Source organism: Hordeum vulgare, chromosome 2H (assembly GCF_904849725.1).
Source record: "Hordeum vulgare subsp. vulgare chromosome 2H, MorexV3_pseudomolecules_assembly, whole genome shotgun sequence".
Lineage (NCBI taxonomy): Eukaryota > Viridiplantae > Streptophyta > Magnoliopsida > Poales > Poaceae > Hordeum > Hordeum vulgare.
The window spans coordinates 610,019,013-610,046,106 of NC_058519.1; the positions used below are offsets into that span (position 1 = coordinate 610,019,013).

Below are 27,094 nucleotides of genomic sequence, written 5' to 3' on the forward strand. Positions count from 1 at the left end.
CTTTGTGTTTGGTCTTGAATCCAATGTTGGCCTGCCATGCTGCTTCCGTATAAGAAGAAGGAAGCTTCAGTGCCGAGGAAACAAGAGCAGCTCAGTCCCGAGGCCACGCGTGGCCCATACCGAAAAACCAGACTCTCTTGTGTGGCGTACAAAGTTACCAACAGTCCCGCACGCTCACGGCAGCCGCGCTTCGCTTCGCTTGGCTTGGAGGAAAAGGGAAGGAAGAGCCAGGCACAGGCACACGCACACGCTCACGCTCGCTCCAGATAGAAAAAGATCAGCGCCGCGCTCTCCCCCTAGTCTCGTCTCCACTGCCCCGCCCCCGTCTAATCTCGGGAGCCCCAAACAGCGCACGGAATCCCCTTCGTCGCTGCTGTGCCGCCCCCATCCCCTCTCCGCGCGCGCCACCATGTCGTCGGCGTGGGCCGACGCGGCGCTGCTCCTCGCCTCCCCGTCCCCCTCCTGCTCCCCCCTCGCCAGGCCGCGCCACGGCCGCCTCCGCAAGGTACGGCTCCTGCTCCCCGCTCGCCCCCGTCGTCCGTTTCCTAGCCCCCAGCCACCACTGAAGTGGGATCCAAATCCAACTCGTGGTTCTGATGCTCAGACTGCTTGTTCCTGTAGCTCCGCGTGCATTTGCTTTGCTTCTGTCAACTGTAACCGCGCGTCTGAGTTTGTGTGCCGCCGGAAGAAGTGTGTGGCGTGGCGTGGCGTCCGGTTTCAGGCCGGCGCGTAACGACTTTGCTCATGCACAATAATCTGTGGCGTTTAGTTGTCGGCGTGTTTGGGCCTAGCTCCCACGGCAGGGCACGTACGTCATGCGTGCTAGTTTAGTTATTAGTTATAATCTTCGTCTAGAATTCAGACTTGGTCTAGAGGAAATTAATGGCACCCATACGTGCAGGCGTACGTGGTGAAACTCTGAACGAGAAGCATGCCTGAATTCGCTTTTGTTCTTGGCATAACTCACTGAATTGTTATCTACTCCCTCGGTTCGCAAGCATAAGATGTTTTGGATATTTCAATATGAACCACGTACGGAATGAAATGAGTGCACAAACACACTAAAACATTCCTATATGCATTCAATACAGAAAAAAGAGAAGGTTAGAACATCTTATATTTGTGAACGGAGGGAGTAGCTGCCTGCCTAGAGTGCCATAGCATTCGATATGATGTATTGCATTTTTTTTATTCTTCATGCATCATGCCTATGAACGCAACATTAACTCTTTTCATTTATTAATTACAAGAATTTCTATTAGATTTCACATTATCTATACTCTATGCACCTGGTTTGGACAAGTATTCTGGTGCTCCTGTTATGCTCAACGGCTCACTTCTGATGCGTTTGCTACGGGTTGATTGTGGCCAACACTTTAAGTGATGTGAAATTTCTATTTCGCATTACATGCTGACCGATGATTATCGAATTTTTGTCTTATCTCTTGCTCTCAAACTGTTCTGCTCAACTCGTGTATTTTCAGTTAATCTCTTTATTTTACCCGTGCTGCATTTGCATTTCAATGTCAAGTCTCTAAAACGTCCTCTATTAGTTTAAAGAAGAAGTAATTCCTTAGCTGAATGGGAAATACCATGATATTATATTGGAGTTGCATATCTCTCCGTTCAAGTTTCAATTGCATTTTTGGGTCAACTGGATGATGTTTCTTTGTTTCACAGGGCTTTCCTTATACCAGTCGTTCTAAAGCTGGATTCCAAATCAATCATTACCAAGCAAGAAGCTTAAAGGTTAAAGCAAAGATGGAATCTGGTGATGGCGAGGCACAACTCGCTCCTGTTAAATTCGAAACCCCAAGTGGTCAACTTCTGGCGCAGATACTGCAATCGCAGCCTCACCTAATTCCTGTAACAGTCGATCAGCAACTTGAAAACCTGACAGCAGAGAAAATTGCCCAAAAGGAAAAGGCCGCAAAAGTTCCCGAGGACCTCCTTTACAAGTAAGTACCAATAATTTTTGGAATTGTTTTGCCCACATCAGCAACAACTAGTTACGCGTCATATCTGCTATAAAACATGCTGCTATGTAAATGTTATAGAAAGGAGAAGGCATGAATATTCTGTTGACTCATAGCAATTAAATAATGCATCCCTGAACTACAGGCGAATTGCAGAAGTCAAAGAGAAGGAAAGGCAGAATACCCTAGAAGAGATCATCTACTGCTGGATTTTGTTCAAGTTCATGGAAAATGACATATCAATGACACCTGCATTATCACCATCAGGTGGCCCTGTGCGCGACATCTCCTCATTGCCTAACCAGGAGTATAAGCTGCAAAGCATACACTCTCAAGACGCTCTTGAGATGATACAGAACCATCTCAATCTTATCATGGGAGAGCAGGCGGCAGCGCCACTAGATACCGTTGTCGAGATCAGCAACTTAAATCTCGGAAAGCTCTACGCAGCATCCATCATGTATGGTTACTTCCTCAAGAGGGTGGATGAGCGATTCCAACTAGAGAAAACCATGAAGACGCTCCCACCAAGCCTCAACGAAAAACTATTTACAGAGAGAGACATTAAGCCTAATCCATTCATGGACATGGAGTCCCTGGTAAGGATGACACCTGATGGGGAGATGGTTGATGTGGAGGAAGACGAGGAAACAAACCCAAACAAGCTGAGGTCCTACGTCTCGCGGCTGGACGCTGATACGTTGCAGAGATACGCTACCATCAGGTCGAAGGAATCGGTCTCGCTGATAGAGAAGCAAACGCAGGCTCTGTTTGGTCGGCCGGATATCAAAGTGCTGGATGATGGCTCTGTTAATGCTAAAGATGGTAAAACTGTAACGCTTACGTTTACAGAGCTCACACATCTTGTCCTGGAGGCGGCTGGTTTTGGAGCCTTTTTGTGGGAGGCTGAGAGCCATGTAGAATCCAAATACCATTTTGTTAACAGTTGATTGTGCATTTTGATAATCTGGAAATGGTTTTCTCTGGTATGCCTTGTCAGTGTAGCTGACGCTCTTGCTCTTTTTTGCTCTATATCGGCAGCAGGGGCACGAAACAAACCATCACTGTCCATGTCCATGGCTGCTGATGGCTCCATGGCCCCTCACAGTCACATGATATCAGACTGTAATTTAACAGAGGAAAGGAAAATGTTTCTTATTATGATATATAATAACCTCTTTGCAGTCGTGCTGCTTGAAGAAAGCTTGCAGGTCTACTAGTAACAAGCCTTTTTAGTTTTGGAGCATGTTTCATGGCTTGGAATTTTTTTTGAGACATTTTCTCTTTCAGAAGGACACGTCTCTCCATTTCTTTTTTTTTGAGAAACCTCTCTCCAGCTCTTTTTTTTTTCCTTCGTTCGGAACTTGGTCCTGGCGACGGCTTATGAACCTGGGCTTGAATTGGCAACCCAGCAACAGGCCTAGGAGAGGACAATCTCGCTTGACCGTAATCAGCATTTAGCGAATACATAGTACCACATCGCCTGTCCAGACGAGAAGGAAGGATGCCTGAGGGTATAAATCGGAACGGAGGAGCACCTCAAAAATCACTTACCTGGACGGGGTCTATTGGTGATCAAGAAGACCTATGACCTAAACTAGTGTCCTCCATTGCACCTAGGAGGAGCATTGGTTTACCATCTCCCCGTGTGGGAGAGTGGACGTCATAATTTGTGGTAGCGGGGGTACGCGTTCGCGCGGCCCCTACCAATTTAAAATTAAAAAAAATGTAAAATGTTATAATTAAATTGATTTAAACTAAATTATTTTAGTAAAAAAGTTAAAAGGTGCTGCTATGTGTTCGATGGATGAATTGGAAACATTGTATGCCTACTTTGTCGTCGGATTTAGCCAGCTAGCCATCTGATCTTCTAGAAACATTTACAATAGGGGCGTTGCTGCAGATTTTTTTTTGTCTTGGTCTTCACCATTTTTTCAACATAGATGCTGTTACGGGAGATCTTTGCAACAAAGATGATGTTGCAGATTTTTTTTTTTTTTTGTCTAAACTTTTTCTGAACATAGATGTTGTTGCTAGAGGATACTTGCAACATGAATGATGTTGCATAATTTTTTTCAATGAAAGATGAAATGAAGAAGATGGGAGGCGAACGAGAGGGTAAGAGGAAGGGAAGGAGATTATGGTTGCGCAGGAGAGCGGTGGCTGGAGGGTGCTCCGACGAAAAGGGGTGGTGCCAGTTGATGCGGGATCAGGCGCGCTTTTGCCCCTCTCTGGATCGAGCGAGAGGAAGAGGGAATCAAGATGAGGTAGACGAGTGGCTGGGGTTCGTTCGGGAGCTGAAAGCTGCAGGTAAGCACGAAGGGGATGATGTCATGATGGGTCCCATGGAGACACGCATAACACGAGGGACGCGGTCGATGAGCGAGGAGGATCTGCTGGTTGAAGGGAATCATTTCCCAAATTCAAATCAAGACGATCTAAGTCTTAGGGCCTAATTTGTGTCACCAAGATAAACATTCGCGTGGCCCCTATAATTTTTCTAACACGCAAAGCTTGCGTATCTTTTTTTTTGAAACCAGCTTGCGTATCTTTTGATTGATAGAAGAAAAGAGGATGAGAATAAAGGGATAAAACACATTGTACGAGGGCTTGGTGTCCCAAACCATAGAGATATGGAACGCTCAGCCCAAACAACATCCAACATCACTAGTGCTATCCACGGGACGCTGTGAGTGAGCAAGATGGCGTCATGAAGGATAACGAGTTGTGACGCCGTCATCATCCGATTCGAAGAATTAGGCCTATAGGGTTTCCCCGAGTTCAAAGAGGAGCACAGATAAAGGCCATGACAATGCCTCCACAAAGGGAAACGACATCCGAAGTGTTGCCGATGTCAGCATTGGCAAGTCGAGGAGGGATTTCACCCTGCCTAAGTCTAAGCGATCCCATAGCTTTCGGAACAAGAACCGAAGATGAGGAAGTCATGTTGTTGGTTGGAACCACCACTACATGAGGAGGGTGGGGCTACACATGCCTATAGAGGGTGGCACCAAGCATCGCTGCACAGACGAGCTTTGGATTTGGCACAAGGCAAGGCATGGAGGTGGATAGGGCAAGGACGTAGCAAGGTGGAGAGAGCCGGCGCAAGTGAAGCAGCGTAAACCAACGACGCCGACAAGCAAGGAATTGGAGAGGACACATATCTAAGCCTCTAAGATGTTGGCGAGCCGATGAAGATGGCATGGACGCAACTACCCGATAGCCGGGGTCGGATTGTCCAAGGTCGCGTAGGCCTAGAGGAGCGCCAACAAAAGGCTCGTTGCGGTAACTCAAGTATTTCTAAGGTTGCCGAGTGTTATATGACAGTTTCATTATATATATATCCAAGTCTTGAGAGTTTCTGCATACTTCTGCTTGATCCCGTGTTCAAGAAGCTGAATGTCATTATTGAATATGATTTTCCAAGAGGTAATTTGGGGTTGATACTTCTAAAGAATTTTTCCTTTTGTTGCATTTAGATGTTCCAGCATACGGAGATAAGTATGTCCATATAGCAATTTAAGAGGGCGAGTTTTGACGGGCAATAGCGAGCTCATCATAGACTGCAGGGATAGCACTGCCCCAAACTACCCCTAAAAAAAGCACTGCACCCAACTTTTCTCAAAAAAAAAAAAAAAAGAAGAAGAAGAAGAAACCCGTCGGTAGAATGCAGGGATAGCTCACCCGCAAAAAAAGAAAAGAAGGCAGGGATAGCTACGCGCTATCGGACGAACATAAAAAACGCAGAAATATCGACAGAAGTGTAGGGTTAGTTAGAGAATCTGAGATTCTGGTCAATGGATCTTAACAAACCACTTGTATTTATAGCCGACAACCTCAACCTCGTTCTTGAACTATTCAGACTCTGATCTATCTCGCAAGCGGCAATGGAGATCGAAAGTGCCGGCTGCGCGGGCGACGAGGACGACGTGTCCCCGGTGGAGCAGGTCCGGCTGACCGTCCCGGTGACCGACGACCCGTCACTGCCGGTGTGGACGTTCCGGATGTGGACGATGGGCTTCCTCTCCTGCGCGCTCCTCTCCTTCCTCAACCAGTTCTTCGCCTACCGCTCCGAGCCCATCGTCATAAGCCAGATCTCCATCCAGGTCAGTGCTCTACTCTACTCTACGTACTGCTCTACTCTACTCTACGTACTCAGCACTACTCCATGTCCATGCACACCCATGCTGATTGGGGTGATTCGCGGATCGCTCATGCATGCATGGATATGGATATGGATGCAGGTGGTGGCGCTGCCGATCGGGCATTTCCTGGCGCGGGTGCTGCCGGAGAAGAAGTTCAGGGTCTTCGGACGGGAGTGCTCGCTGAACCCGGGGCCCTTCAACGTGAAGGAGCACGTGCTGATCTCCATCTTCGCCAACGCCGGCGCCTCCTTCGGCGGCGGCAACGCCTACGCCATCGGCATCGTCACCATCATCAAGGCTTTTTACAAGCGCAACATCTCTTTCGTCACCAGCCTGCTCCTCGTCATCACGACCCAGGTGACGTCGACTGACCTATTATAGTTAGATCCGTTTGATGTTTCAGTCGATCGATCTAACTGTATGTTTATGAATCTGACCGGTGTTTCATCCATGCATACCACACGTACGTAGGTGTTGGGGTACGGCTGGGCAGGGCTCATGAGGAAGTACGTGGTGGAGCCTGCGCACATGTGGTGGCCGGCGAGCCTGGTGCAGGTTTCTCTCATGAGGTACGTCCGTGCGTCCCTGATCGATGATTTATTTCGTCAAGGTGTAGCCTAATCAATTTATTCAAGTGACGAGAAGGAAATGATCTGATCTGAGGGACTGAGATTGAAACTGAAATTTGATGGCAGGGCGATGCATGAGAAGGAGAAGCGGCGGATGACGCGGGGCAAGTTCTTCCTGATCGCGCTCATCTGCAGCTTCGCGTGGTACACGGTGCCGGGGTACCTGTTCCCGACGTTGACGGCGGTGTCGTGGGTGTGCTGGGTGTTCCCAAAGTCGATCACGATGCAGCAGATCGGGTCCGGCCTGAACGGGCTCGGCATCGGCGCCTTCACCCTCGACTGGTCTACGGTGGTCTCTTGGCTGGGGAGCCCGCTGGTGACGCCCTTCTTCGCCACCGCCAACGTCCTCGTCGGCTACGTTCTGCTCGTCTACATCATGCTGCCCGTCGCCTACTGGGTGCTCAACCTCTACAGCGCCAGCAGGTACCCCCTCTTCTCCAACGAGCTCTTCGACGCCTCCGGCCAGCTCTACAACATCCACAACATCGTCAACGACAAGTTCGAGATCGACATGGACGCCTACACGAAGCAGGGCAGGATACACCTCAGCCTCTTCTTCGCCGTCAGCTACGGCCTCGGCTTCGCCACCATCGCCGCCACCTTGAGCCACGTCACATTCTTCTACGGCAAGTATGTCTTTGTTATTAAATCGACCACATTTTACATATATGGATCTCAGCTGCTCGTGTTGCAGCTATGTACGTACTGTGTCTGTGTGTTGCCTGTTTGATTGATTTGTTAATTTCTGCGTTAAGGGAGATGTACCAGAGGTTCCGGGAGTCTTACAAGGGCAAGATGGACGTGCACGCGAGGCTGATGAAGAGATACAACGACATCCCCAACTGGTGGTTCTACATCCTGCTCGCGGCGTCCATGGCGGTATCCATGGTCCTCTGCACCGTGTTCAAGGAGGAGGTGCAGCTGCCGTGGTGGGGCCTCCTCGTGGCCTGCGCCATGGCCTTCGTCTTCACGCTCCCCATCAGTGTCATCACCGCAACCACAAACACGGTACATGCTAAATGCTGACCCACCGTATACGGATCGATGGACGTGCACAATCATATCGTTAATCAGTTGTGTGGCGTTGGATTAATCATCAATTGCAGACGCCGGGGTTGAATATCATCACGGAGTATTGCTGGGGTCTGATCATGCCGGGGAAGCCGATCGCCAACGTGTGCTTCAAGGTGTACGGCTACATGAGCATGAACCAGGCCGTCTCCTTCCTTACCGACTTCAAGCTCGGCCACTACATGAAGATCCCCCCAAGATCCATGTTCCTGGTGCAGGTACGTAATTAACTGCACGCTGATTACAAATTATGAAGATTAATCCTGCACGTACGTCCAAGTCCAACCAACGTGTTCATGTTCGTTCAGTTCGTGGGGACGGTGGTGGCGTCGACGGTGAACACGGTGGTGGCGTGGTGGCTGCTGACCACCGTGCCGCACATCTGCGAGAAGGGCCAGCTCCCGGAGGGCAGCCCGTGGACGTGCCCGGGCGACCACGTCTTCTTCGACGCGTCGGTGATCTGGGGCCTCGTCGGCCCACGCCGCATCTTCGGGCCGCTCGGCTACTACTCGGCGCTCAACTGGTTCTTCCTCTTCGGGTTGGCCGGGCCGGTGGTGGTGTGGCTCTTGGCCAGGGCGCTGCCGCGGCACGCCGGCTGGATCAGCCTCATAAACCTGCCCGTCATCCTGGGGGCCACGGGCATGATGCCGCCGGCGTCGGCGCTCAACTACACGGCGTGGGGCTTCGTCGGCATGGTCTTCAACTTCTTCCTGTTCCGCTACCGCAAGGGGTGGTGGAAGCGGTACAACTACGTGCTGTCGGCGGCCATGGACGGCGGCGTGGCCATCATGGGGGTGCTCCTCTACTTCGCGCTCACCAGCTGGGGCAGCCAGCTCGATTGGTGGGGTTCCAGGGGCGAGTACTGCGACCTCGCCGCCTGCCCCACCGCCAAGGGCGTGATGGTGGACGGATGCCCCGTCCTCTGAGACCAGGCGAGAGTTCAAGTCTTGATCAACACATGAAGCATGCACCTAGCTTAACGCTAGCATAACGTGTAGAATTATCATAGACTGTGTGCTGCTCCTTGTCAATTGGAAAATTAGATTGTGTAGCTGTTAGACTGTTCAGTTCGTAGGTATTAGAGCTGCGGTTTGTTTGATGGGAGAGGATGCCCGTCTGGTTTAATTTTGTGTAAAGATTCGGAAATTGCCCTTATTTTATGAGACACAAAATCCTTGAGCCAAATACATTTCCATTATTTTTTTTTGAGCACGGTACAACGTAAGCTCTTATATATACACTCATAACATTTTCAACAGCCGCACAAAAATTTCACATTCAATAAAAGTTTTAACGCGTCACTGTAGCATTTTTAATGCGCATGGACCAGATCATCTTCAATAGACGCGCGCTAGCGCGACGCGTAATCCAACGACCCACCTGCGGCGCGAGCGGACGCACCAAATAAATGCACGAAGAATTTGGTAAAACATTGGGTCTCATTGGCGAAAGTATGAGGCGTCTCGATGTAGAGCACGTGAGAAATGGTGTAATTTTTTTTCTATTTTTCTTACAAACAATTTGGTGAAATAAAAAAATATTTGTGATTTTTGAAAGTACACAAATTAGAATGGAATAGAAATTTTGAAAATTTTCATGAATTTTAAAATTTAGCAAATACAAACATATGTTTGTGAAAGAAAATGACGACATATTGGGGAAAACCGTTATTTTCTAAAACAATAAAACATGAATTTGAAAAAAATATGATTTTAAAAAGCTTCATAATTTTAAGCAAAGGTTTCACGATATTTTATAAAATACAAAAAAGGGAAAAATAAAGAAAAATATGAATATTTTTTAAATGTGGACATACAACTTCTAGACAACCCTTCTATTGCCCCTAATTGCAGTCTCCGTTGTACGTATATGGTTGCGTGTCGAGAGTTGACTTGCAACTGGGACAAAAAGATGCCACACCCAGTTGCACGTCGAGGGGTGGACTTACAACTAGGGTAAAAAAGGGTCGAGCCGAATTGCATGTTGCAAGAGCGACAAAAATGAGTTGAGCCCTTAGTCGAGCATCGAGGGAGGAATCGAAGCTTCAGCAAAAATGGGTTTCTCTCCTCCCCCAGTAGAGTATCTGTAATGCCCCAAGTGTAACCTCGCCATATTTGGAAACATTTCATGTTTGGATTCATGTGGTCATGCTATATGAGAGCTGTCATTTCATGTGGGCATTTCATGTCTTCTCCTTTGCATCATACCATTCATTGCATTCATGCCATTTCTTGTGTTGTTGATCCATATGTGTGGTGTGATGAGTGCATGTGGTATATGGTGTGATGATGTGGTGTTTGCAAGTTGGGGTTTCAAACTATGTTAGTTTTCAAACTAGATTTCAAAAGGTCCCTTCTTCTTTATTCTTTTGAGCTCAAATTTTACTTGCTCCATTCCTGTTTTAAAAATGTAGATCATTTAGTGCCTTTTCTTGTGGATGTGGAGATGTGACTAGGGAATTTCAAAACTTATCTTAAATGGGGTTTTATTTACAAAATAGATTAAATTAATTCTGTTTTGTAATTATTTTATTTGCTCCAAAACTCATCTTTGTATTTTATTTAATTGGGTCATAATTCCCTTATGACCATGGTTATTTTCTTTTTGTTTTTGGAGACCTAGATTTCCCTAGGTGATTTAATTGCTGCGGTTTTGTTTTAAATGGAAAAACCAGAAGGTTTTTCGCTCTCTGTTATCTGGCGCCAGTGGATGGGCTTCCTCCCTCCCTCTGGCCCATCTCTCCTATTCTCTCGCGCAGCAGCCCATCTCCTCCGTTCCTCTCTTCTTGTGTGATGGCGTTGTCGTCCTCGCCTGCTTTCCGTCAGTTCTGAGAGAGAGAGAGCGCGCGCCGTCCCCCTCACGGACGTCGAGGCCGTCCCATCCGCCCTATTTAGTGCCTCCCCTTCGCCAGTGTGCCTAGGGTTCCTCCTAGCTGCCGCCACCCCTCGTTCCCATCTCTCTCCCTCTCCCTCGACAGGTAAGTCCAGTGAGTTTCAAAGATTCAGAGTGTTGCCACCGTCGATCTCGCATCCCCCTCGTTGTCGACAGCCTCTCCCCGCAGCGTCCGAGGCGTCCGCGAGGATGGGCGTCCTTTCCCCGTTCCATTTCCGACGCTAGCGGGGCCGCTCCTCCTTCCTCGCGTCTCCTCCGCGTCGTCGTCGCTGGAGCAAGCCGCGGGTCGTCACGAAGGCTGCTTCCTCTTCTTCCTCTACGCGGTAGCGAGCCTTCCCCGAGCACGCCAGGGTGAGCAGCTCATCCCCTCCTTCCTCTTCCCCTCGCGCGTAGCATCTCCAAATGCCGTAGCGTCGCTGCTTCTGTCGCCGTCGCCGTCGTGATGAGGCGCACAGGTGCGCCGCCGTAGCGGGCCTCCTCCTGCTGCGGTTGGCACGGGAATGGATCCCTGGGAGACTCCTCTTCCTCCCCGCTAGAGCCGCCGTGCCAATTTGGCCCGTAGCAATGCCGTTGAGGCTCCCCAGTTCCGGCCGTCGTCGTTCTGTAGATGGATCAGAGGGGATACTCAAAAGAGTTACTTCCCCCTCTCTATTAAGTTCCGCATCATAGCAGAGTGGTGTGTAGGTGGTTTTGGCGCATGTTGGTCGTGGGTTCGAATCCCCGAAGGCGCCCCTTTTTATTCTTTGTTTTTGTGGTACAGTGGCTCGACAGGAGATGATACCCTGTGTCCCTCCTCTTCTCTGTTGAAGAGCAGGCAGTAGCCCAGTGGTATGGTGTGGTGTGTAGACCGGGGGGGGGGGGGGGGTCCTGGGTTCGAATCCATGTACCCCCCTTGGTCATTTTATTTTCTGTTGCATTATCTTGGGCAGCAAGTGTGTTTGTGTTTTCATCACAAACCAGTGGGTTTTACCCCTTTCAATTTAGCTTGTGAGTGTATATGTGGTGTGTGTAGGTGATATAGACATGTGGGTTGTGTATGTGGTGAGTAGGGTGGATATGCCCATGTTTGGTGCATGTGTGTATGTGGGCACTTGTGGGTGTTTGTGTGTATGTGTGCATGAGAGCATATGCACTAGTGTGTGCATGTGTGTGTGGGTTACCCCCACATACTTGTGCAAATTTGCACAAACCCATATGTGTGTATGTGTGTGCAAGTGCTTGAGCATGCACTAGTGTGTGTAGGTGGTGTGTATGTGATGAGTGTGCGTATGTGCTTTAGTGTATATGTGAAGGGATGAGGAAATACATATGTGTGTGTGTGTGCACGTGGGTGCACCCATGCACATGTGCATGAGGGTCTACCCCCTTATGAGTCCATTCTTGTGTGTGTGTTGGTATGTATTTGTGTGTAGGTGGTCATGCATGTGTTTGGGTGGGCATGAGTGTTGGGGAACGTCGCATGGGAAACAAAAATTTTCCTACGCGCACGAAGACCTATCATGGTGATGTCCATCTACGAGAGGGGATGAGTGATCTACGTACCCTTGTAGATCGTACAGCAGAAGCGTTAGTGAACGCGGTTGATGTAGTGGAACGTCCTCACGTCCCTCGATCCGCCCCGCGAACCGTCCCGCGATCCGTCCCACGATCTAGTGCTGAACGGACAGCACCTCCGCGTTCAGCACACATGCAGCTCGACGATGATCTTGGCCTTCTTGATCCAGCAAGAGAGACGGAGAGGTAGAAGAGTTCTCCGGCAGTGTGACGGCGCTCCGGAGGTTGGTGATGATCTAATCTCGGCAGGGCTCCGCCCGAGCTCCGCAGAAACGCGATGTAGAGGAAAAACCGTGGAGGTATGTGGTCGGGCTGCCGTGGCAAAAGTTGTCTCAAATCAGCCCTAATACCTCAGTATATATAGGAGGGAGGGGGAGGGAAGAGGCAGCCTCAAACCCTCAAGGTTTGGACGAAATAGGAGGTGGAGGAGTCCTACTCCAATCCTAGTTGGAGTAGGATTCCACCTTCCCACTTGGAAACTCTTTCCACCTTGTGTTTTTTCCTTCTCAAACCTTATGGGCCTTAGTGGGAACTTATTCCAGCCCACTAGGGGCTGGTTTGTCTCTTCCCATAGCCCATGAGACCCCTTGGGGCGTGACACCCCTCCCGATGGTCCCTGGCACCCCTCCCGGCACTCCCGGTACACTACCGATGAGCCCGAAACTTTTCCGGTGACCAAAACAGGACTTCCTATATATCAATCTTTACCTCCGGACCATTCCGGAGCTCCTCGTGACGTCCTGGATCTCATCCGGGACTCCGAACAACATTCGGTAACCAACCATATAACTCGAATACGCATAAAACAACGTCGAACCTTAAGTGTGCAGACCCTGCGGGTTCGAGAACTATGTAGACATGACCCGAGTGACTCCTCGGTCAATATCCAATAGCGGGACCTGGATGCCCATATTGGATCCTACATATTCTACGAAGATCTTATCGTTTGAACCTCAGTGCCAAGGACTCATATAATCCCGTATGTCATTCCCTTTGTCCTTCGGTATGTTACTTGCCCGAGATTCGATCGTCAGTATCCGCATACCTATTTCAATCTCGTTTACCGGCAAGTCTCTTTACTCGTTCCGTAATACAAGATCCCGCAACTTACACTAAGTCACATTGCTTGCAAGGCTTGTGTGTGATGTTGTATTACCGAGTGGGCCCCGAGATACCTCTCCGTCACACGGAGTGACAAATCCCAGTCTCGATCCGTACTAACTCAACTAACACCTTCGGAGATACCTGTAGAGCATCTTTATAGTCACCCAGTTACGTTGCGACGTTTGATACACACAAAGCATTCCTCCGGTGTCAGTGAGTTATATGATCTCATGGTCATAGGAACAAATACTTGACACGCAGAAAACAGTAGCAACAAAATGACACGATCAACATGCTACGTCTATTAGTTTGGGTCTAGTCCATCACATGATTCTCCTAATGATGTGATCCCGTTATCAAGTAACAACACTTGCCTATGGCCAGGAAACCTTGGCCATCTTTGATCAACGAGCTAGTCAACTAGAGGCTTACTAGGGATAGTGTTTTGTCTATGTATCCACACAAGTATTGTGTTTCCAATCAATACAATTATAGCATGGATAATAAACGATTATCATGAACAAAGAAATATAATAATAACTAATTTATTATCGCCTCTAGGGCATATTTCCAACAGTCTCCCACTTGCACTAGAGTCAATAATCTAGTTCACATCACCATGTGATTCCAACGAATCCAACACCCATATTGTTATGGGGTCTGATCACATCTTGCTCTTGAGAGAGGTTTTAGTCAACGGTTCTGAAACTTTCAGATCCGTGTGTTCTTTACAAATCTTTATGTCATCTTATAGATGCTGCTACTATGTGCTATTCGGAAATACTCCAAATATCTACTCTACTATACGAATCCGTTTCACTACTCATAGTTATTCGGATTAGTGTCAAAGCTTGCATCGACGTAACCCTTTACGATGAACTCTTTAAGCACCTCCATAATCGAGAAAAATTCCTTAGTCCATTAGTTACTAAGGATAAATTTTGACCGCTGCTAGTGATTCAATCATGGATCACTCTCTGTACCTATCAACAGATTTTGAGTCAAGGCACACATCTGGTGCGGCACACAGCATGGCATACTTTAGATTCTACCGCTAAGGCATAGAAGACGACCTTCGTCTATTCTCTTTATTCTGCCGTGGTCGGGTTTTGAGTCTTACTCAAATTCACACCTCACAACGCAACCAAGAACTCCTTCTTTGCTGATCTATTTTTGAACTCTTTCAAAAACTTGTCAAGGCATGCATCTTGTTGAAACTTCTATTAAGCGCTTTTGATCTATCTCCATAGATCTTTGATGCTCAGCGTTCAAGTAGCTCAATCCAGGTATTCCTTTGAAAACTCCTTTCAAACAACCTTGTATGCTTTACAGAAATTCTACATTACTTCTGATCCACAATATGTCAACCACATATACTTATCAGAAATTCTATAGTGCTCCCACTCACTTCTTTGGAAATACAAGTTTCTCATAAACCTTGTACAAACCCAAAATCTTTGATCATCTCATCAAAGTGTATATTCCAACTCCGAGATGCTTGCACCAGTCCATTGAAGGATCACTGGAGCTTGCATACTTGCTAGTATCTTTAGGATCGACAAAACCTTCTGGTTGTATCACATACAATGTTTGCTCAAAGAAACCGTTGAGAAAACAATGTTTTGACATCCTATGTGCAATATTTCATAAATAATGTATCAACAACTAACATAATTCTAACAGACCTTTAGCATCGCTACGAGTGAGAAAGACTCATCATAGTCAACAGTTTGATCTTGTCGGAAACATCTTTGCGACAAGTCGAGCTTTTCTTAATAGTGATTTATCACCATCATCGTCTGTCTTTCTTTTAAAGACCCATCTTTACTCAATAGTCCTCTGACCATCAAGTAGTTCTTCCAAAGTCTACACTTTGTTTTCATACATGGATCCTCTCTCGGATTTCATGGCTTCCAGCCATTTGTCGGAATCTGGGCCCACCATCGCTTTCTCCATAACTCGTAGGTTCACTGTTGCTCAACAACATGACCTCCAAGACATGGTTACCGTACCACTCTGTAGTAGTACGCGACCTTGTCAACCTACGAGGCTTGTAGTAACTTGATCCGATGCTTGATGATCACCATCATCAGCTTCCACTTCAATTGGTGTAGGTGCCACAGGAACAACTTCCTGCGCCCTGCTACACACTGGTTGAAGTGATGGTTCAATAACCTCATCAAGTTCTACCACTCTCCCACTCAATTCTTTCGAGAGAAACCTTTCCTCAAGAAAGGATCCGTTTCTAGAAACAAACACTTTGCTTTCGGATCTGAGATAGGAGATGTACCCAACTATTTTGGATATCCTATGAAGATGCATTTATCCGCTTTGGGTTCGAGCTTATCAGACTGAAACTTTTTCACATAAGTGTCTAAGCCCAAACTTTCAAGAAACGACAGTTTAGATTTCTCTAAACCTCAGTCTATACTGTGTCATCTCAACGGAAATACGCGGTGCCCTATTTAAAGTGAGTGCGGTTGTCTCTAATGCATAACCCATAAACGATAGTGGTAATTCGATAAGAGACATCATAGTATGCACCATACCAAATAGTGCGTGGCTATGACGTTCAGACACATTATCACACTATGATGTTCCAGGTGGCATGAACTGCGAAACAATTTCTACATTGTCTTAACTGCGTACCAAAACTCGTAACTCAGATATTCATTTCTATGATCATATCGTAGACAGTTTATCCTCTTGTTACGACGAACTTCACTCCGAAACAGAATTGAACTTTTCAGTATTTCAGACTTGTGATTCATTAAGTAAATACTCTAGTATCTACTCAAATCGTCAGTGAAGTAAGAACATAATGATATCCACTGCGTGCCTCAGCACCCATTGGACTGCATACATCAAAATGTATCACTTCCAACAAGTTACTATCTTATTTCATCTCAATGAAAACAAGGCCTTGCTCATGTGGTATGATTTGCATGTCACTAGTGATTCGAAATCAGGTGAGTACAAAGATCCATCAGCATGGAGCCTCTTCATGCAATTTATACTAACATGACTCAAGCGGCAATGCCACAAGTAAGTGGTACTATCATCATCAACTCGTATCTTTTGGCACCAATATCATGAACATGTGTAACACTACGATCGAGATCCAATAAACCATTGAAGGTGATTATTCAAGAAAACAGAGTAACCATTATTCTCTTTAAATGAATAATCGTATTGCAATAAACACGATCCAATCATGTTCATGCTTAACACAAGCACCAAATAACAATTATTTAGGTTTAATACCAATCCCGATGGTAGAGGGAGCGTGCGACGTTTGATCATATCAACCTTGGAAACACTTCCAACACGTATCGTCACCTCGCCTTTAGCTAGTCTCCGTTTATGTCGTAGCTTTCATTTCGTGTTACTAATCACTTAGCAACCGAACCGGTATCCAATACCCTCATGCTACTAGGAGTACTAGTAAAGTACACATCAACATCATGTATATCAAATACACTTCTTTCGACTTTTGCCAGCCTTCTTATCTACCAAGTATCTAGAGTTGCTCCTCCTCAATGACTGTTCCCCTCATTACAGAAGCACTTAGTCTCGGGTTTGGGTTTAATCTTGGGTCTCTTCATTAGTGCAGCAACTGTTTTGCCGTTTCACGAAGTATCCCTTCTAGCCCTTGCCTTTCTTGAAACTTAGTGGTTTTACAAACCATCAACTATTGACGCTCCTTCTTGATTTCTACTTTCGCAGTGTCAAACATCGTGAATCGCTCAAGGATCATTGTATCTATCCTTGATATGTTATAGTTCATCACTAAGCTCTCACAGCTTGGTGGCAGTGACATTGGAGAACCATCACTATCTCATCTGGAAGATTAACTCCCACTTGATTCAAGTGATTGTCGTACTCAGACAATCTGAGCACATGCTCAACGATTGAGCTTTTCTCCTTTACTTTGTGGACAAAGAATCTTGTTGGAGGTCTCGTACCTCTTAACAAGGGCACAAGCATGAAATCACAATTTCATCTCTTTAGAACATCACTTATGTTCCGTGACGTTTTAAAACGTTTTCGGCGCCTTGCTTCTAAGCCATTTAAGTATTTTGCACTGAACTATCGTGTAGTCATCAGAAACGTGTATGTCGGATGTTCACAGCATCCACAGACGACGCTCGAGGTGCAGCACACCGAGTGTTGCATTAAGGACATAAGCCTTCTGCGCAGCAACGAGGACAATCCTCGGTTTTACAGACTCAGTCTGCAAAGTTTGCTACTATCAACTTTCAACTAAATTTTCTCTAGGAACATATAAAAATAGTAGAGCTATAGCGCAAGCTACATCGTAATTCGCAAAGACCATTAGACTATGTTCATGACAATTAGTTCAATTAATCATATTACTTAAGAACTCGCACTCAAAAAGTACATCTCTCTAGTCATTTGAGTGGTACATGATCCAAATCCACTATCTCAAGTCCGATCATCACGTGAGTCGAGAATAGTTTCAGTGGTAAGCATCTCTATGCTAATCATATCAACTATACGATTCATGCTCGACCTTTCGGTCTCATGTGTTCCGAGGCCATGTCTGCACATGCTAGGCTCGTCAAGCTTAACCCGAGTGTTCCGCGTGCGCAACTGTTTTGCACCCGTTGTATGTGAACGTTGAGTCTATCACACCCGATCATCACGTGGTGTCTCGAAACGACGAACTGTAGCAACGGTGCACAGTCGGGGAGAACACAATTTCGTCTTGAAATTTTAGTGAGAGATCACCTCATAATGCTACCGTCGTTCTAAGCAAAATAAGGTGCATAAAAGGATTAACATCACATGCAATTCATAAGTGACATGATATGGCCACCATCACGTGCTTCTTGATCTCCATCACCAAAGCACCGGCACGATCTTCTTGTCACCGGCGTCACACCATGATCTCCATCATCATGATCTCCATCAACGTGTCGCCATTGGGGTTGTCGTGCTACTCATGCTATTACTACTAAAGCTACGTCCTAGCAAAATAGTAAACGCATCTGCAAGCACAAACGTTAGTTATAAAGACAACCCTATGGCTCCTGCCGGTTGTCGTACCATCGACGTGCAAGTCGATATTAACTATTACAACATGATCATCTCATACATCCAATATATCACATCACATCGTTGGCCATATCACATCACAAGCATACCCTGCAAAAACAAGTTAGACGTCCTCTAATTTTGTTGTTGCATGTTTTACGTGGTGACCATGGGTATCTAGTAGGATCGCATCTTACTTACGCAAACACCACAACGGAGATATATGAATTGCTATTTAACCTCATCCAAGGACCTCCTCGGTCAATTCCGATTCAACTAAAGTTGGAGAAACTGACACCCGCTAGTCATCTTTGAGCAACGGAGTTACTCGTAGCGATGAAACCAGTCTCTCGTAAGCGTACGAGTAATGTCGGTCCGAGCCGCTTCGATCCAACAATACCGCGGAATCAAGAAAAGACTAAGGAGGGCAGCAAAACGCACATCACCGCCCACAAAAACTTTTGTGTTCTACTCGAGAAGACATCTACGCATGAACCTAGCTCATGATGCCACTGTTGGGGAATGTCGCATGGGAAACAAAAATTTTCCTACGCGCACGAAGACCTATCATGGTGATGTCCATCTACGAGAGGGGATGAGTGATCTACGTACCCTTGTAGATCGTACAGCAGAAGCGTTAGTGAACGCGGTTGATGTAGTGGAACGTCCTCACGTCCCTCGATCCGCCCCGCGAACCGTCCCGCGATCCGTCCCACGATCTAGTGCTGAACGGACAGCACCTCCGCGTTCAGCACACATGCAGCTCGACGATGATCTTGGCCTTCTTGATCCAGCAAGAGAGACGGAGAGGTAGAAGAGTTCTCCGGCAGCGTGACGGCGCTCCGGAGGTTGGTGATGATCTAATCTCGGCAGGGCTCCGCCCGAGCTCCGCAGAAACGCGATCTAGAGGAAAAACCGTGGAGGTATGTGGTCGGGCTGCCGTGGCAAAAGTTGTCTCAAATCAGCCCTAATACCTCAGTATATATAGGAGGGAGGGGGAGGGAAGAGGCAGCCTCAAACCCTCAAGGTTTGGCCGAAATTGGAGGTGGAGGAGTCCTACTCCAATCCTAGTTGGAGTAGGATTCCACCTTCCCACTTGGAAACTCTTCCCACCTTGTGTTTTTTCCTTCTCAAACCTTATGGGCCTTAGTGGGAACTTATTCCAGCCCACTAGGGGCTGGTTTGTCTCTTCCCATAGCCCATGAGACCCCTTGGGGCGTGACACCCCTCCCGATGGTCCCCGGCACCCCTCCCGGCACTCCCGGTACACTACCGATGAGCCCGAAACTTTTCCGGTGACCAAAACAGGACTTCCTATATATCAATCTTTACCTCCGGACCATTCCGGAGCTCCTCGTGACGTCCTGGATCTCATCCGGGACTCCGAACAACATTCGGTAACCAACCATATAACTCGAATACGCATAAAACAACGTCGAACCTTAAGTGTGCAGACCCTGCGGGTTCGAGAACTATGTAGACATGACCCGAGTGACTCCTCGGTCAATATCCAATAGCGGGACCTGGATGCCCATATTGGATCCTACATATTCTACGAAGATCTTATCGTTTGAACCTCAGTGCCAAGGATTCATATAATCCCGTATGTCATTCCCTTTGTCCTTCGGTATGTTACTTGCCCGAGATTCGATCGTCAGTATCCGCATACCTATTTCAATCTCGTTTACCGGCAAGTCTCTTTACTCGTTCCGTAATACAAGATCCCGCAACTTACACTAAGTCACATTGCTTGCAAGGCTTGTGTGTGATGTTGTATTACCGAGTGGGCCCCGAGATACCTCTCCGTCACACGGAGTGACAAATCCCAGTCTCGATCCGTACTAACTCAACTAATACCTTCGGAGATACCTGTAGAGCATCTTTATAGTCACCCAGTTATGTTGCGACGTTTGATACACACAAAGCATTCCTCCGGTGTCAGTGAGTTATATGATCTCATGGTCATAGGAACAAATACTTGACACGCAGAAAACAGTAGCAACAAAATGACACGATCAACATGCTACGTCTATTAGTTTGGGTCTAGTCCATCACATGATTCTCCTAATGATGTGATCCCGTTATCAAGTAACAACACTTGCCTATGGCCAGGAAACCTTGGCCATCTTTGATCAACGAGCTAGTCAACTAGAGGCTTACTAGGGATAGTGTTTTGTCTATGTATCCACACAAGTATTGTGTTTCCAATCAATACAATTATAGCATGGATAATAAACGATTATCATGAACAAAGAAATATAATAATAACTAATTTATTATCGCCTCTAGGGCATATTTCCAACAATGAGTGCACCTATGCACTTGTGCATGAGGGCTAACCCCTCATGCTTGCCAATATGTTGAGGTGATGGTGTATGCCACATATGCTTTGTTCACATGTGATGATGTCTTATACAAGCATGTTGTTTTCTATGTTGTTTTTCGAGATAGCTTTGTGCCTACATGTTCCATGCAAGTACCCATGTATTATATATGCTTTTGGGATAGAATCATCCCAGGAATCCACGGTGGAATAAGATTTCACTTTAGAGCAACTTCATAAACTATCATTTTTCTGTCTTGATGCCATGTTTAGAGCTTAGTGTCATGTGGTGTCTTGGCCCTATGAGGATGAATCCTTGATGTGGCAGTAGTGGGTGAACCCCTCTACAACATGGAGTCTTTGTTTTATACATAGGAGTTTGTATGAACTTGTTGTGCCTTGTCAAAGTTGACACTTGGCTGAAATTGTTAGCTTTGTGAAAATCTGTGATTTTCACTAAGTCTGAGAAACTGCTGTTATTTTCTTCCCTTGTTGTTTTGTTTGCACAAGCTCATGTGTTGGGAATAAGCCCAATGCAACAAACTAAGGTTTGTGAGCTTTTGTGTTTGTCTAGCTCTCTGTTAAATTTCATGCTCTTTAACTTCCTGTAGATATCATTTTGGAGGCTGCCAAAATGCTTCAGAGCATAAGCAGCTGGTGAAAATCTGAGATTTTCACTAAGTCCCAGAATCGGTTATTTTTGTCCAAGTTTGTGTCCATAGATCTTCCCATGTGTGATGCCTTTGCAGTAGATTCTTGCTCATGCTTGTAGAGCTTTCGAATGGATTTTGCCACATATATTGTTTGGCTCATTTGGGTGGTTGTAGGTACTTTGAATGTTGTAGACAAACTGCTATGATGCTGGTTAGGACAGATTGCATGTTTTAGTTGTTTTGAAGCTTGTGTGAGCATTGTTGATGGTGTTGTGTGTTTCTTTGCACCACCCCACTTATATTTGTTTGTTTGATCATGTGGATGTTGGAAATATGCCCTAGAGGCAATAATAAATTAGTTATTATTATATTTCTTAGTTCATGATAATCGTTTATTATCCATGCTATAATTGTATTGATTGGAAACACAATACTTGTGTGGATACATAGACAAAACACTGTCCCTAGTAAGCCTCTAGTTGACTATCTCGTTGATCAAAGATGGTCAAGGTTTCCTGGCCATAGGCAAGTATTGTCACTTGATAACGGGATCACATCATTAGGAGAATCATGTGATGGACTAGACCCAAACTAATAGACGTAGCATGTTGATCGTGTCATTTTGTTGCACTGTTTTCTGCGTGTCAAGTATTTGTTCCTATGACCTTGAGATCATATAACTCACGGACACCGGAGGAATGCTTTGTGTGTATCAAACGTCGCAACGAAACTGGGTGACTATAAAGATGCTCTACAGGTATCTCCGAGGGTGTTCGTTGAGTTAGTATGGATCGAGACTGGGATTTGTCACTCTATGTGACGGAGAGGTATCTCGGGGCCCACTCGGTAATACAACATCACACACAAGCCTTGCAAGCAATGTGACTTAGTGTAAAGTTGCGGGATCTTGTATTACGGAACGAGTAAAGAGACTTGCCGGTAAACGAGATTGAAATAGGTATACTGATACTAACGATCGAATCTCGGGCAAGTAACATACCGAAGGACAAAGGGAATGACATACGGGATTATATGAATCCTTGGAACTCAGGTTCAAACGATAAGATCTTCGTAGAATATGTAGGATCCAATATGGGCATCCAGGTCCCGCTATTGGATATTGACCGAGGAGTCTCTCGGGTCATGTCTACATAGTTCTCGAACCCGCAGGGTCTGCACACTTAAGGTTCGACGTTGTTTTATGCGTATTAGAGTTATATGGTTGGTTACCGAATGTTGTTCGGAGTCCCGGATGAGATCACGGACGTCACGAGGGTTTACGGAATAGTCCGGAAACGAAGATTGATATACAGGATGACCTCATTTGATTACCGGAAGGTTTTCGGAGTTACCGGGAATGTACCGGGAATGACGAATGGGTTCCGGGAGTTCACCGGGGGGGGGGGCAACCCACCCCGGGGAAGCCCATAGGCCTTGAGGGTGGCACACCAGCCCTTAGTGGGCTGGTGGGACAGCCCAAAAGGGCTCTATGCGCCAAGAGGAGAAAAATCAAGAGGAAAAGAAAAAAAAAGGAGGAAGTGGGAAGGAAGGGGGACTCCCTCCCACCAAACCAAGTCCAACTCGGTTTGGGGGGGGGAGTCCTCCCCCCTTGGACTCGGCCGACCCCCTTGGGGCTCCTTGAGCCCCAAGGCAAGGTCCCCTCCCTCCCACCTATATATACGGAGGTTTTAGGGCTGATTTGATACGACTTTTCCACGGCAGCCCGACCACATACCTCCACAGTTTTTCCTCTAGATCGCGTTTCTGCAGAGCTCGGGCGGAGCCCTGCTGAGACAAGGTCATCACCAACCTCCGGAGCGCCGTCACGCTGCCGGAGAACTCTTCTACCTCTCTGTCTCTCTTGCTGGATCAAGAAGGCCGAGATCATCGTCGAGCTGTACGTGTGCTGAACGCGGAGGTGTCGTCCGTTCGGTACTAGATCGTGGGACTGATCGCGGGATTGTTCGCGGGGCGGATCGAGGGACTTGAGGACGTTCCACTACATCAACCGCGTTCTCTAACGCTTCTGCTGTATGGTCTACAAGGGTACGTAGATCACTCATCCCCTCTCGTAGATGGACATCACCATGATAGGTATTCGTGCGCGTAGGAAAATTTTTGTTTCCCATGTGACCTTCCCCAACAGTGGAAACCTCGGAACACCAGAAGAGTTCCATTGGAGTGTGCTTGTGGTGGATTTAAACCGTAGGACTCCATATCTTGTTTCGTAGTTTCCGGTTTATCCGTAGCTCCGTTCTCAACGTTCTTTATATGTTTTTGCATCGTTTTCTCGTGATGCACCTGTTCATGCCATCTTCATGCATGTAAAGATAGCTTAGTGTGAAGTTCTGTCCAGAAGTTTATCTTCTCATCTCATGCATATGAAAGTGACTAGAATAGTGATGCATGCTCCCTTCTCATCTCATGCATCATATTGTTTGTTGCATCATGTTATGTGTTGGAAATATGCCCTAGAGGCAATAATAAATTAGTTATTATTACATTTCTTAGTTCATGATAATCGTTTATTATCCATGCTATAATTGTATTAAATGAAGACATATATACATGTGTGGATACATAGACAAAACACTGTCCCTAGCAAGCCTCTAGTAGGCTAGCCAGTTGATCAAAGATAGTCAGGGTCTTCTGATTATGAACAAGGAGTTGTTGCTTGATAACTGGATCACGTCATTAGGAGAATCACGTGATGGAATAGACCCAAACTAATAGACGTAGCATGTTGATCGTGTCATTTTGTTGCTACTGTTTTCTGCGTGTCAAGTATTTGTTCCTATGACCATGAGATCATATAACTCACTGACACCGGAGGAATACTTTGTGTGTATCAAACGTCGCAACGTAACTGGGTGACTATAAAGATGCTCTACATGTATCTCCGAAGGTGTTAGTTGAGTTAGTATGGATCAAGACTGGGATTTGTCACTCCGTGTGACGGAGAGGTATCTCGGAGCCCACTCGGTAATACAACATCACACACAAGCCTTGCAAGCAATGTAACTTAGTGTAAGTTGCGGGATCTTGTATTACGGAACGAGTAAAGAGACTTGCCAGTAAACGAGATTGAAATAGGTATGCGGATACTGACGATCGAATCTCGGGCAAGTAACATACCGAAGGACAAAGGGAATGACATACGGGATTATATGAATCCTTGGCACTGAGGTTCAAACGATAAGATCTTCGTAGAATATGTAGGATCCAATATGGGCATCCAGGTCCCGCTATTGGATATTGACCGAGGAGTCTCTCGGGTCATGTCTACATAGTTCTCGAACCCGCAGGGTCTGCACACTTAAGGTTCGACGTTGTTTTATGCGTATTTGAGTTATATGGTTGGTTACCGAATGTTGTTCGGAGTCCCGGATGAGATCACGGACATCACGAGGGTTTCCGGAATGGTCCAGAAATGAAGATTGATATATAGGATGACCTCATTTGATTACCGGAAGGTGTTCGGAGTTACCGGGAATGTACCGGGAATGACGAATGGGTTCCGGGTATTCACCGGGGGGCAACCCACCCCGGGGAAGCCCATAGGCCTTGGGGGTGGCGCACCAGCCCTTGGTGGGCTGGTGGGACAGCCCAAGAAGGCCCTATGCGCCATAGGAAGAAAATCAAAGAGAAAAGAAAAAAAGAGGAGGTGGGAAAAGGGGGAAGGACTCCTCCTTCCAAACCTAGTTGGACTCGGTTTGGAAGGGGAGGGTTGCCCCCCTTGGCTCGGCCGAACCCCTTGGGGGTCCTTGGACCCCAAGGCAAGGCTTCCCCTCTTCCCCCTATATATACGGAGGTTTTAGGGCTGATTTGACACAACTTTGCCACGGCAGCCCGACCACATATCTCCACGGTTTTACCTCTAGATCGCGTTTCTGCGGGGCTCGGGCGGAGCCCTGCTGAGATAAGATCACCACCAACCTCCGGAGCGCCATCACGCTGCCGGAGAACTCATCTACCTCTCCGTCTCTCTTTGCTGGATCAAGAAGGCTGAGATCATCGTGGAGCTGTACGTGTGCTGAACGCGGAGGTGCCATCCGTTCGGCACTAGATCGTGGGACTGATCGCGGGACAGTTCGCGGGGCGGATCGAGGGACGTGAGGACGTTCCACTACATCAACCGCGTTCACTAACGCTTCTGCTGTGCGATCTACAAGGGTACGTAGATCGAATATCCCCTCTCGTAGATGGACATCACCATGATAGGTCTTCGTGCGCGTAGGAAATTTTTTGTTTTCCATGCGTCGTTCCCCAACAGTGGCATCATGAGCTAGGTTCATGCGTAGATGTCTTCTCGAGTAGAACAAAAAAGTTTTTGTGGGCGATGATGTGCGTTTTGCTGCCCTCCTTAGTCTTTTCTTGATTCCGCGGTATTGTTGGATGAAGCGGCTCGGACCAACATTACTCGTACGCTTACGAGAGACTGGTTTCATCGCTACGAGTAACTCCGTTGCTCAAAGATGACTGGCGGGTGTCAGTTTCTCCAACTTTAGTTGAATCGGAATTGACCGAGGAGGTCCTTGGATGAGGTTAAATAGCAATTCATATATCTCTGTTGTGGTGTTTGCGTAAGTAAGATGCGATCCTACTAGATACCCATGGTCACCACGTAAAACATGCAACAACAAAATTAGAGGACGTCTAACTTGTTTTTGCAGGGTATGCTTGTGATGTGATATGGCCAACGATGTGATGTGATATATTGGATGTATGAGATGATCATGTTGTAATAGTTAATATCGACTTGTACGTCGATGGTACGGCAACCGGTAGGAGCCATAGGGTTGTCTTTAAACTAACGTTTGTGCTTGCAGATGCGTTTACTATTTTGCTAGGATGTAGCTTTAGTAGTAATAGCATGAGTAGCACGACAACCCCGATGGCGACACGTTGATGGAGATCATGGTGTGACGCCGGTGACAAGAAGATCGTGCCGGTGCTTTGGTGATGGAGATCAAGAAGCACATGATGATGGCCATATCATGTCACTTATGAATTGCATGTGATGTTAATCCTTTATGCACCTTATCTTGCTTAGAACGACGGTAGAATTATGAGGTGATCTCCCACTAAAATTTCAAGACGAAATTGTGTTCTCCCCGACTGTGCACCGTTGCGACAGTTCTTCGTTTCGAGACACCACGTGATGATCGGGTGTGATAGACTCAACGTTCACATACAACGGGTGCAAAACAGTTGCACACGCGGAACACTCGGGTTAAGCTTGACGAGCCTAGCATGTGCAGACATGGCCTCGGAACACATGAGACCGAAAGGTCGAGCATGAATCGTATAGTTGATATGATTAGCATAGAGATGCTTACCACTGAAACTATTCTCGACTCACGTGATGATCGGACTTGAGATAGTGGATTTGGATCATGTACCACTCAAATGACTAGAGAGATGTACTTTTTGAGTGGGAGTTCTTAAGTAATATGATTAATTGAACTAATTGTCATGAACATAGTCTAATGGTCTTTGCGAATTACGATGTAGCTTGCGCTATAGCTCTACTGTTTTTTATATGTTCCTAGAGAAAATTTAGTTGAAAGTTGATAGTAGCAAACTTTGCAGACTAAGTCTGTAAAACCGAGGATTGTCCTCGTTGCTGCGCAGAAGGCTTATGTCCTTAATGCACCACTCGATGTGCTGCACCTCGAGCGTCGTCTTT

The 27,094-nt window shown here is 46.7% G+C and overlaps 2 protein-coding genes and 1 non-coding gene across 3 annotated transcripts; all 3 read left to right on the forward strand.

Annotated features, from left to right (window-relative positions):
* The first annotated feature begins 186 nt into the window (after positions 1 to 186).
* Positions 187 to 2,965, forward strand: LOC123427776 (UV-B-induced protein At3g17800, chloroplastic). Its single transcript, XM_045111891.1, has 3 exons — positions 187 to 505; positions 1,681 to 1,958; positions 2,122 to 2,965. The coding sequence occupies exons 1-3, from the start codon at positions 410 to 412 to the stop codon at positions 2,924 to 2,926; spliced, it is 1,179 nt and encodes a 392-aa protein (XP_044967826.1). The 5' UTR covers positions 187 to 409; the 3' UTR covers positions 2,927 to 2,965.
* A 557-nt stretch (positions 2,966 to 3,522) lies between these two features.
* LOC123433622 lies at positions 3,523 to 3,683 on the forward strand. Its single transcript, XR_006624968.1, has one exon. It is a non-coding gene; the product is annotated as a U1 spliceosomal RNA (small nuclear RNA).
* A 2,180-nt stretch (positions 3,684 to 5,863) lies between these two features.
* Positions 5,864 to 8,747, forward strand: LOC123427775 (oligopeptide transporter 4-like). The gene is made up of 7 exons (XM_045111890.1): positions 5,864 to 6,082; positions 6,221 to 6,478; positions 6,593 to 6,690; positions 6,817 to 7,380; positions 7,506 to 7,758; positions 7,857 to 8,039; positions 8,130 to 8,747. The coding sequence occupies exons 1-7, from the start codon at positions 5,864 to 5,866 to the stop codon at positions 8,745 to 8,747; spliced, it is 2,193 nt and encodes a 730-aa protein (XP_044967825.1).
* Positions 8,748 to 27,094: the final 18,347 nt, after the last annotated feature.

Bases quoted from the DNA above. Each gene is read 5' to 3' on its own strand.
- LOC123427776 (XM_045111891.1), top strand. From the start codon at position 410: ATGTCGTCGGCGTGGGCCGACGCGGCGCTGCTCCTCGCCTCCCCGTCC. The intron at 506-1,680 runs GTACGGCTCCTG...TTTGTTTCACAG, and splicing joins GCCACGGCCGCCTCCGCAAG to GGCTTTCCTTATACCAGTCG. The intron at 1,959-2,121 runs GTAAGTACCAAT...CCTGAACTACAG, and splicing joins CCCGAGGACCTCCTTTACAA to GCGAATTGCAGAAGTCAAAG.
- LOC123427775 (XM_045111890.1), top strand. From the start codon at position 5,864: ATGGAGATCGAAAGTGCCGGCTGCGCGGGCGACGAGGACGACGTGTCC. The intron at 7,759-7,856 runs GTACATGCTAAA...CATCAATTGCAG, and splicing joins TCACCGCAACCACAAACACG to ACGCCGGGGTTGAATATCAT. The intron at 8,040-8,129 runs GTACGTAATTAA...ATGTTCGTTCAG, and splicing joins GATCCATGTTCCTGGTGCAG to TTCGTGGGGACGGTGGTGGC.